Source organism: Oncorhynchus clarkii, unplaced genomic scaffold (genome assembly GCF_045791955.1).
Source record: "Oncorhynchus clarkii lewisi isolate Uvic-CL-2024 unplaced genomic scaffold, UVic_Ocla_1.0 unplaced_contig_3571_pilon_pilon, whole genome shotgun sequence".
NCBI classification, from domain to species: Eukaryota; Metazoa; Chordata; class Actinopteri; order Salmoniformes; family Salmonidae; genus Oncorhynchus; species Oncorhynchus clarkii.
In genome coordinates, this window is record NW_027260971.1 from 368,802 (window position 1) to 380,000 (window position 11,199).

Consider the following 11,199-nt stretch of genomic DNA (forward strand, 5'->3'; position numbering starts at 1 on the left):
ATGACCTCATATATGACCTGTTTCAGCATGACAATACCCCCGTGCACAAAGCGAGGTCCATACAGAAATGGTTTGTCAAAATCAGGGTGGAAGAACGTGACTGGCCTGCACAGGGCCCTGACCTCAACCCCATTGAACAGCTTTCGGATGAATTGGATCGCTGACTGCGAGCCAGGCCTAATAGGCCAATATCAGTGCCCTATCTCACTAATGCGCTTGTGGCTGAATGGAGGCATGTCCCAGCAGCAATGTTCCAACACCTCGTGGAAAGCCTTCCCAGAAGAGTGGAGGCTGTTGTTATAGGAAAGCCTTCCCAGAAGTGTGGAGGCTGTTGTTATAGGAAAGCCTTCCCAGAAGAGTGGAGGCTGTTGTTGTAGGAAAGGGGTAAACCAACTCCATATTCATGCCCATGATTTTGCAAGGAGATGTTCAACGAGCAGTTGTCACCATGCTTTTGGTCATGTAGTGTGCCTTTCTTGTCCTTCTAAACTGTCAAAGATAAACCCAAACTGATCCAAATGGTTGCATAGTCAGGCCTAGGCTGTAGGCCAGTTATCTCGTCATGAAACCAAACAGGACGTTTGAGCAGTTATTTAAATTAGTCTACATCACTGCAGTTTACAGCCGATGAACAATAATTATGCACTCACTTGATAACAATAATACATTCCTCGTTGCACTGTGTTGCTGTAGCCCAGGTATAATAATTGTCTTGTCTAAAAATGTAGGCCTACGCTTAATCAATAGTGGAGCTTTGCGTGCCCGGCGACCACAGAGCGCAGCCTGGAGGAACACAGAGCGCAGCCTGGAGGAACACAGAGCGCAGCCTGGAGGAACACAGAGCGCAGCCTGGAGGAACACAGAGCGCAGCCTGGAGGAACACAGAGCGCAGCCCGGAGGAACACAGAGCGCAGCCTGGAGGAACACAGAGCGCAGCCCGGGGACCACAGAGCGCAGCCTGGAGGAACACAGAGCGCAGCCCGGGGACCACAGAGCGCAGCCTGGAGGAACACAGAGCGCAGCCTGGAGGACCACAGAGCGCAGCCTGGAGGAACACAGAGCGCAGCCTGGAGGACCACAGAGCGCAGCCCGGGGACCACAGAGCGCAGCCTGGAGGAACACAGAGCGCAGCCTGGAGGAACACAGAGCGCAGCCTGGAGGAACACAGAGCGCAGCCCGGAGGAACACAGAGCGCAGCCTGGAGGAACACAGAGCGCAGCCCGGGGACCACAGAGCGCAGCCTGGAGGAACACAGAGCGCAGCCCGGGGACCACAGAGCGCAGCCTGGAGGAACACAGAGCGCAGCCTGGAGGACCACAGAGCGCAGCCTGGAGGAACACAGAGCGCAGCCTGGAGGACCACAGAGCGCAGCCCGGGGACCACAGAGCGCAGCCTGGAGGAACACAGAGCGCAGCCTGGAGGAACACAGAGCGCAGCCTGGAGGAACGACCTACAGATCAGCCGTTTCACAATCTGGGCACTTTCTTTTCTTGCACTTTGCCAGGTAAATATTTAGCCTATATACCTAATATTTAGCCTATATACCTAATATTTAGCCTATATACCTAATATTTAGCCTATATACCTAATATTTAGCCTATATACCTAATAGTTAGCCTATATACCTAATATTTAGCCTATATACCTAATATTTAGCTAATGAATGTCATAATATCTGGCTGATATTCAGCTTCTTACTTCCACTACACATCACTAATCTCTCTCTTCCAGCTGTTCCCGTTCGCAACAGGCTATATGCAACGCAAGACTACCGCTACGCAACAGGCTATATGCAACGCAAGACTACCGCTGCGCAATAGGCTATATGCAACGCAAGACTACCGCTACGCAATAGGCCATTCCTCTTCTCGTGAAATCCCAGGAAAGCTATAGGACATTTATTTGACTACTTTTTAAATACTAAGACTAATAGCCTATTTGGGGAAAGAAGCAGGCTTTCTTTTACTAATTGCTGAATGTAAAACAGGCCTACAGCAAATGCATTTCGGTGAAAGTTGAGGAGAGAAAGTGCATTGGTGTGATTGATGACTTTTGGCCGGTTATGAAAACATTGTTGCTTTGCAAATAATTGCACAGGACATGTAGAGATGAACACAGTGGAAAATTAGACCCAAAGGAATTGATAACCATTAGAAAAATGGAAATCATTCACAAACCACTTGAGCAACGAGGCAATGATATTCTATAAAAGATACGCATGCTAAATGGCGTTTGTTGTTGAGTTGCGACATTTAAATACAAGTTACTACATTATTTCTCATTAGGCCTACATGTAAATTTAAGTATTATTTGCAGTTGTGACTATGACAATGAACACACCGTGAAAGCACCAAATGGTCTGAACCTGTATCTGTGTTCTAGAGACCTCATGAATGGTCTGAACCAGTATCTGTGTTCTAGAGACCTCATGAATGGTCTGAACCAGTATCTGTGTTCTAGAGACCTCATGAATGTCTGAACCTGTATCTGTGTACTAGAGACCTCATGAATGGTCTGAACCAGTATCTGTGTTCTAGAGACCTCATGAATGGTCTGAACCAGTATCTGTGTACTAGAGACCTCATGACTGGTCTGAACCAGTATCTGTGTACTAGAGACCTCATGAATGGTCTGAACCAGTATCTGTGTACTAGAGACCTCATGGATGGTCTGAACCAGTATCTGTGTTCTAGAGACCTAATGAATGGTCTGAACCTGTATCTGTGTACTAGAGACCTCATGAATGGTTTTACGTTACCACCTTATAAATAGGCAGTGTGCAGTAGGATGCGTTGATCAGTTGATTGACAGGTGCAGGACTGTAGAACGACAAACGATCAAATGTCCTCTAGTGTCGATGCTCACCAACGTTGTATAGTTATGTAGCCTAGTTAATCATAGTTATCCTTGTAGTTATTGGTTTGGTGGATGGCCCTTAACTCTTACACAACACAATGAACGTAATTATCACAACAGTACTACTAGGAGATCTAGCTAACGTTAGAGAACGTGAATGAAATATACGTACTCTTGTTTACTTAGCTTTAAGACTCTATAAATGGACTCCTTTAAATAATTTACTCTAGCAAGTTTGTCAGTGGTGCTGCAGTAGGTAAGTATGAGGTGGATTCTATCTGTTTGTCAGTGGTGCTGCAGTAGGTAAGTATGAGATGGATTCTATCTGTTTGTCAGTGGCGCTGCAGTAGGTAAGTATGAGGTGGATTCTATCTGGTTGTCAGTGGTGCTGCAGTAGGTAAGTATGAGGTGGATTCTATCTGTTTGCCAGTGGTGCTGCAGTAGGTAAGTATGAGGTGGATTCTATCTGTTTGTCAGTGGTGCTGCAGTAGGTAAGTATGAGGTGTATTCTATCTGTTTGTCAGTGGTGCTGCAGTAGGTAAGTATGAGGTGGATTCTATCTGTTTGTCAGTGGTGCTGCAGTAGGTAAGTATGAGGTGGATTCTATCTGTTTGTCAGTGGTGCTGCAAAAGGGGGTAAGTATGAGATGAATTCTATCTGTTTGTCAGTGGTGCTGCAGTAGGTAAGTATGAGGTGGATTCTATCTGTTTGTCAGTGGTGCTGCAGTAGGTAAGTATGAAGTGGATTCTATCTGTTTGTCAGTGCGCTGCAGTAGGTAAGTATGAGGTGTATTCTATCTGTTTGTCAGTGGTGCTGCAGTAGGTAAGTATGAGGTGTATTCTATCTGTTTGTCAGTGCGCTGCAGTAGGTAAGTATGAGGTGTATTCTATCTGTTTGTCAGTGGTGCTGCAGTAGGTAAGTATGAGGTGTATTCTATGTTTGTCAGTGGTGCTGCAGTAGGTAGGTATGAGATGGATTCTATCTGTTTGCCAGTGGTGCTGCAGTAGGTAAGTATGAGATGGATTCTATCTGTTTGTCAGTGGTGCTGCAGTAGGCAAGTATGAGGTGAATTCTATCTGTTTGCCAGTGGTGCTGCAGTAGGTAAGTATGAGATGGATTCTATCTGTTTGTCAGTGGTGCTGCAGTAGGTAAGTATGAGGTGGATTCTATCTGTTTGTCAGTGGTGCTGCAGTAGGTAAGTATGAGATTAATTCTATCTGTTTGTCAGTGGTGCTGCAGTAGGTAAGTATGAGGTGTATTCTATCTGTTTGTCAGTGGTGCTGCAGTAGGTAAGTATGAGGTGGATTCTATCTGTTTGTCAGTGGTGCTGCAGTAGGTAAGTATGAGGTGGATTCTATCTGTTTGTCAGTGGTGCTGCAGTAGGTAAGTATGAGGTGGATTCTATCTGTTTGTCAGTGGTGCTGCAGTAGGTAAGTATGAGGTGGATTCTATCTGTTTGTCAGTGGCGCTGCAGTAGGTAGGTATGAGATGAATTCTATCTGTTTGTCAGTGGTGCTGCAGTAGGTAAGTGGCAGTGCTTTATTGGCTCTGCTCCGTCTGGTTCTCTGCTTGTTTATCCAGATGCATTGTGGTCTCCAGGGCTCCGTCTGGTTCTCTGCTTGTTTATCCAGATGCATTGTGGTCTCCAGGGCTCCGTCTGGTTCTCTGCTTGTTTATCCAGATGTGTTGTGGTCTCCAGGGCTCCGTCTGCTTGGTTATCCAGATGCATTGTGGTCTCCTGGGCTCCGTCTGGTTCTCTGCTTGTTTATCCAGATGCATTGTGGTCTCCAGGGCTCCGTCTGGTTCTCTGCTTGTTTATCCAGATGCATTGTGGTCTCCAGGGCTCCGTCTGGTTCTCTGCTTGTTTATCCAGATGCATTGTGGTCTCCAGGGCTCCGTCTAGTTCTCTGCTTGTTTATCCAGATGCATTGTGGTCTCCAGGGCTCCGTCTGCTTGTTTATCCAGATGCATTGTGGTCTCCAGGGCTCCGTCTGCTTGGTTATCCAGATGCATTGTGGTCTCCTGGGCCCCGTCTGGTTCTCTGCTTGTTTATCCAGATGCATTGTGGTCTCCAGGGCTCCGTCTGCTTGTTTATCCAGATGCATTGTGGTCTCCAGGGCTCCATCTAGTTCTCTGCTTGTTTATCCAGATGCATTGTGGTCTCCAGGGCTCTGTCTCTATTGATTTATCCTCAAGCCATTAGGTGACTCACTGATGATTCCTTCCCTTAATCCACAGCTATTGCTCTCTCTCTCTCTCTCTCTCTCTCTGTGTGTGTGTGTGTGTGTGTGTGTGTGTGTGTGTGTGTGTGTGTGTGTGTGTGTGTGTGTGTGTGTGTGTGTGTGTGTGTGTGTGTGTGTGTGTGTGTGTGTCTCTATAATGACAATAAGTAAGCTGCAAACCCATTTTGCACCTTTCCTCGGCAGACAGTCTATTGAAACAGAAACAGAGCCAGGTAGAGTGAGACTGAGACGGCAGGCAGGCAGGCAGGCAGCAGGATATGAGATATGCTAATGCAGGATCCTAATAACTCCCATTATGAGACTGTTCACAGCAGGTGCTGCTGCCTGGCTGTCATGGGAGCCAGGGGAAGAGAGTGAAGAAACTACTGAGAGAAACTTCAAACTCCCAACTCTGGAACAATAGGCAGTTAAAAGTAGACTGGAGACTCACAGTATTCTTAGTGGACCCAGTGTGACAGGACCCAGTGTGACAGGCCTACTTATGTAAATCTGAGGCCCTATTACCATTCTCATGTTAGTAACAAGTTATATGCAATATATAGATTTTTGCATATACTGTATATTGGTACATGCAGTGTCTGTCTGTCTGTCTGTCTGTCTGCCTGTCTGTCAGCTGCCTGCCTGTCTGTCGGCTGCCTACCTTTCTGTCTGCCTGTCTGTCAGCTGCCTGCCTGTCTGTCGGCTGCCTGCCTGCCTTTTTGTCGGCTGCCTGCCTGTCTGTCTGTTGGCTGCCTGCCTGCCAACCTGTTTCTCTGCCTGTTTGTGTGTCTAATTCGAAGTGAGTGCATGTTTATTGCAGTGTCTTTGGGAGTCTTAATGCTGAAGCAATGACTTTTCTCCCCTGGCTAAAAACAATGGAGTCAGCAGTCTTCAGTCTCTGGCCTGTCAATGGAGTAATTGCAATCACACTGTCACTATCACTGATGCAGAGACACTCACATAGATTTCCCTTGCCAGCTTTCACTTTCTAATGTAAGACCAGCGATTTGTGGAGAGAGAGACTCAAAAAGACCCTGAAGACCCGGTGTATCTTGGAGAGAATTTTCAGGCAGCGATGTCATTACGTCACTACTGGAACGGAAGCGCCGGTGCGCTGCACTGGCATCATCATCATCATCAGCTACAGCGCAGCGGCAGAGCGGTAGCGGTGGGAGCCCAGACTCTCTCATCTCCAGTGACTCCTTTAGATTCTACATGTAAACACGGATCATTGGGGGAATTCTAGAAGCCACAACGCGATATCAGACAGCAGCATAACGCCCTGGCGAGTCTCCCAGTCAGCGGAAACCTGCAACAATGTCTTCGTCTGTTAGCGAGACAGAGGAGGTGCGCGTCTCGGCGCTGACGCCTTTGAAGTTGGTGGGACTGGTGTGCGTGTTCCTGGCGCTGTGTTTAGACGTTGGAGCCGTGATGAGCCCGGCATGGGTGACCGCCGACGACCAGTACTGCTTCTCACTGTGGGAGGCGTGCTGGAAAGCAGCGTCGTCTGAGATCTGGCAGTGCAACAGCACGCTGGAGGCAGGTGGGTGAGAACCAGTGGCGCGGCCGTCATCTGTAGCCTAACCAACTAATTATAGCGCAGGATTCACCTTGCATTGTTTGTGGTTATTGGTTTCCATTCATACATAGTCTAACCTATGATAATATTGATGCTCTAAAGAGGGAATTGAGAGGCTGGTGTATAGTCTGCATAGGTGCAGTAAGTTGTGCCTTTACGGAGATTCAGTTAAGTCCTGTCGCCATGACAAAGCATCTCTTGTGGGAGTCTCTCTCTCTCTGACTGCCCGGTGCTCCTTTCTTCTCCGTCCCTCCGTCATTAGTTTGACGCTGATTTCCACAAGCACCTCTCCGCTCCCTGGCGGGTCCACACAGAACGGCTGCTTCTCTTTATGTCGAAGACAGTCTATGTTTGTGCTTTTATTTACTAAGCAGACAGGCTCATTTTAGGATTTGATTTGGATCAGCTACTCTTCCTGGGCTCCAAACAGACCAGAGCAGCTCGGGGACAGAATGACATCCGTTTAAAATCAATGTAGAAATACACAAGGACCTGTGCTGTAAACCACTCAGGACAACCATATGATTTTACATAGACCAATTATTTAGGTCAGGTAGGGGAGGGGCGTTGTGTTGTGAGGTGTTGTTTTAAAGATGTTTTGCTTGGTACATTTTTAATGGAGGTGGGTTCCGTGTAACCATGGCTCTATACAATACTGTCTGGTGGGGCATGTCAGTCAGAACTATGTTATTTGATGATACAGAAAATTTGGTATTTTCATCACAGTAATATTTCTCATAAAAACAAGAAGTGTCACAGTCAATCTTTCTTCTACTTTAAGCCAAGTGAGACTGGAATGCATCTTGTTGATATTAGCCCTCTGTTTACTGTGAAGGGCAAGAGGTGCTGCTCTGTTCTGGGCCAGCTGCAGCTCCCCCAACCTTCTTTACAGCTCTCCTGTCCTTCTTTACAGCTCTCCTGTCCTTCTTTACAGCTCTCCTGTCCTTCTTTACAGCTCTCCTGTCCTTCTTTACAGCTCTCCTGTGTCCTTCTTTACAGCTCTCCTGTGTCCTTCTTTACAGCTCTCCTGTCCTTCTTTGCAGCTCTCCTGTCCTTCTTTACAGCTCTCCTATGTCCTTCTTTACAGCTCTCCTATGTCCTTCTTTACAGCTCTCCTGTGTCCTTCTTTACAGCTCTCCTATGTCCTTCTTTACAGCTCTCCTATGTCCTTCTTTACAGCTCTCCTGTCCTTATTTACAGCTCTCCTATGTCCTTCTTTACATCTCTCCTATGTACTTCTTTAAATCTCTCCTATGTCCTTCTTTACAGCTCTCCTATGTCCTTCTTTACAGCTCTCATATGTCCTTATTTACAGCTCTCCTATGTCCTTCTTTACATCTCTCCTATGTCCTTCTTTGCAGCTCTCCTATGTCCTTCTTTACAGCTCTCCTATGTCCTTCTTTACAGCTCTCCTATGTCCTTCTTTGCAGCTCTCCCATGTCCTTCTTTACATCTCTCCTATGTCCTTTACATCTCTCCTATGTCCTTTACATCTCTCCTATGTCCTTTACAGCTCTCCTATGTCCTTCTTTGCAGCTCTCCTATGTCCTTCTTTGCAGCTCTCCTATGTCCTTCTTTACATCTCTCCTATGTCCTTCTTTACATCTCTCCTATGTCCTTCTTTACATCTCTCCTATGTCCTTCTTTACATCTCTACTATGTCCTTTACATCTCTCCTATGTACTTCTTTACATGTCTCCTATGTCCTTTACATCTCTCCTATGTACTTCTTTACATGTCTCCTATGTCCTTTACATCTCTCCTATGTCCTTCTTTACATCTCTCCTATGTCCTTTACATCTCTCCTATGTCCTTCTTTACATCTCTCCTATGTCCTTCTTTACATCTCTCCTATGTCCTTCTTTACAGCTCTCCTATGTCCTTTATATCTCTCCTATGTCCTTCTTTACATCTCTCCTATGTCCTTCTTTACATCTCTCCTATGTCCTTCTTTACATCTCTCCTATGTCCTTCTTTACATCTCTCCTATGTCCTTCTTTACATCTCTCCTATGTCCTTCTTTACATCTCTCCTATGTCCTTCTTTACATCTCTCCTATGTCCTTTATATCTCTCCTATGTCCTTCCTTGCAGCTCCTGACTACACAACCAGGCCATAGTCCAGATCAAACCAGAGCAGGACTTGTTTGGTTGAATGTGGTGTTAAAAAAAGCAGAGCGAGGGCCTCCTGGGTGGCGCAGTGGTTAAGGGTGCTGTACTGCAGCGCCAGCTGTGCCATCAGAGTCCCGGGTGTTGCAGTGGTTAAGGGTGCTGTACTGCAGCGCCAGCTGTGCCATCAGAGTCCCGGGTGTTGCAGTGGTTAAGGGTGCTGTACTGCAGCGCCAGCTGTGCCATCAGAGTCCTGGGTGGTGCAGTGGTTAAGGGTGCTGTACTGCAGCGCCAGCTGTGCCATCAGAGTCCTGGGTGGTGCAGTGGTTAAGGGCGCTGTACTGCAGCGCCAGCTGTGCCATCAGAGTCCTGGGTGGTGCAGTGGTTAAGGGTGCTGTACTGCAGCGCCAGCTGTGCCATCAGAGTCCTGGGTGTTGCAGTGGTTAAGGGCGCTGTACTGCAGCGCCAGCTGTGCCATCAGAGTCCCAGGTGTTGCAGTGATTAAGGGCGCTGTACTGCAGCGCCAGCTGTGCCATTAGAGTCCCGGGTGTTGCAGTGGTTAAGGGCGCTGTACTGCAGCGCCAGCTGTGCCATCAGAGTCCTGGGTGGCGCAGTGGTTAAGGGTGCTGTACTGCAGCGCCAGCTGTGCCATCAGAGTCCTGGGTGTTGCAGTGGTTAAGGGCGCTGTACTGCAGCGCCAGCTGTGCCATCAGAGTCCCAGGTGTTGCAGTGGTTAAGGGCGCTGTACTGCAGCGCCAGCTGTGCCATCAGAGTCCTGGGTGTTGCAGTGGTTAAGGGCGCTGTACTGCAGCGCCAGCTGTGCCATCAGAGTCCCAGGTGTTGCAGTGGTTAAGGGCGCTGTACTGCAGCGCCAGCTGTGCCATCAGAGTCCTGGGTGGTGCAGTGGTTAAGGGCGCTGTACTGCAGCGCCAGCTGTGCCATCAGAGTCCTGGGTGGTGCAGTGGTTAAGGGCGCTGTACTGCAGCGCCAGCTGTGCCATCAGAGTCCCGGGTGGCGCAGTGGTTAAGGGTGCTGTACTGCAGCGCCAGCTGTGCCATCAGAGTCCTGGGTGGTGCAGTGGTTAAGGGCGCTGTACTGCAGCGCCAGCTGTGCCATCAGAGTCCCGGGTGTTGCAGTGGTTAAGGGTGCTGTACTGCAGCGCCAGCTGTGCCATCAGAGTCCTGGGTGGTGCAGTGGTTAAGGGCGCTGTACTGCAGCGCCAGCTGTGCCATCAGAGTCCCGGGTGGCGCAGTGGTTAAGGGTGCTGTACTGCAGCGCCAGCTGTGCCATCAGAGTCCTGGGTGGTGCAGTGGTTAAGGGCGCTGTACTGCAGCGCCAGCTGTGCCATCAGAGTCCCGGGTGGCGCAGTGGTTAAGGGTGCTGTACTGCAGCGCCAGCTGTGCCATCAGAGTCCTGGGTGGTGCAGTGGTTAAGGGTGCTGTACTGCAGCGCCAGCTGTGCCATCAGAGTCCCGGGTGGCGCAGTGGTTAAGGGCGCTGTACTGCAGCGCCAGCTGTGCCATCAGAGTCCCGGGTGGCGCAGTGGTTAAGGGTGCTGTACTGCAGCGCCAGCTGTGCCATCAGAGTCCTGGGTTCGCGCCCAGGCTCTGTCGTAACCGGCCGCGACCGGGAGGTCCGTGGGGCGACGCACAATTGGCCTAGCGTCGCCCGGGTTAGGGAGGGCTTGGTCGGTAGGGGTGTCCTTGTCTCATCGCGCACCAGCGACTCCTGTGGCGGGCTGGGCGCAGTGTACGCTAGCCAAGGTGGCCAGGTGCACGGTGTTTCCTCCGACACATTGGTGCGGCTGGCTTCCGGGTTGGATGTGCGCTGTGTTAAAGAAGCAGCGGCTTGGTTGGTTGTGTATCGGAGGACGCATGACTTTCAACCTTCGTCTCTCCCGAGCCCGTACGGGAGTTGTAGCAATGAGACAAGATAGTAGCTACTACAACAATTGGATACCACGAAATTGGGGAGAAAAAGGGGTAAAATAAATAAATAAATAAATAAATATTAAAAAAAAGCAGAGCGTCTCGATCAGACAGACCTCAAATATTTACTTTAAAATTTGTATTTTTCTTGCCTCAGCCATGTCCCACCCCTGTGCCTGGCTTGCAAATTCACCTCCCGGTGAAACAGTTGAGCTTTACGAATCCATTTATCATCTAAAACTAGAATATGGACTGTTCCAGAACGACTAGATGACACGTGGAGGAACTCTTTGGGGAGGGGGAACTTTATTTGCTCATTGGAGATGCGCTTTGGGAAGCGTGGGATTTTTTTCCACGCCAGCTCACCAATCCAGCTGGGGCTTTTTCGTTCCGCTTTTGGTTTCTAGAAATGAGTCTTTGTTGAATTCCCACGTTTGCCCTCTTTCAGACAGCAGGCAGCATAACTTTGAGCTGCAAATTCCCAGTGGGGCAAATGCCTGGAGATTA

At 48.9% G+C, this 11,199-nt stretch overlaps 1 protein-coding gene across 1 annotated transcript in view; it reads left to right on the forward strand.

Annotated features, from left to right (window-relative positions):
- The first annotated feature begins 6,395 nt into the window (after positions 1 to 6,395).
- LOC139402735 (transmembrane protein 47-like) overlaps positions 6,396 to 11,199 on the forward strand; it is a 14,807-nt gene continuing 10,003 nt past the window's right edge. The window contains exon 1 of the mRNA XM_071146644.1: positions 6,396 to 6,621. Coding sequence (XP_071002745.1) covers positions 6,396 to 6,621 — 226 coding nt within the window. The remainder of the gene's footprint in view (positions 6,622 to 11,199) is intronic.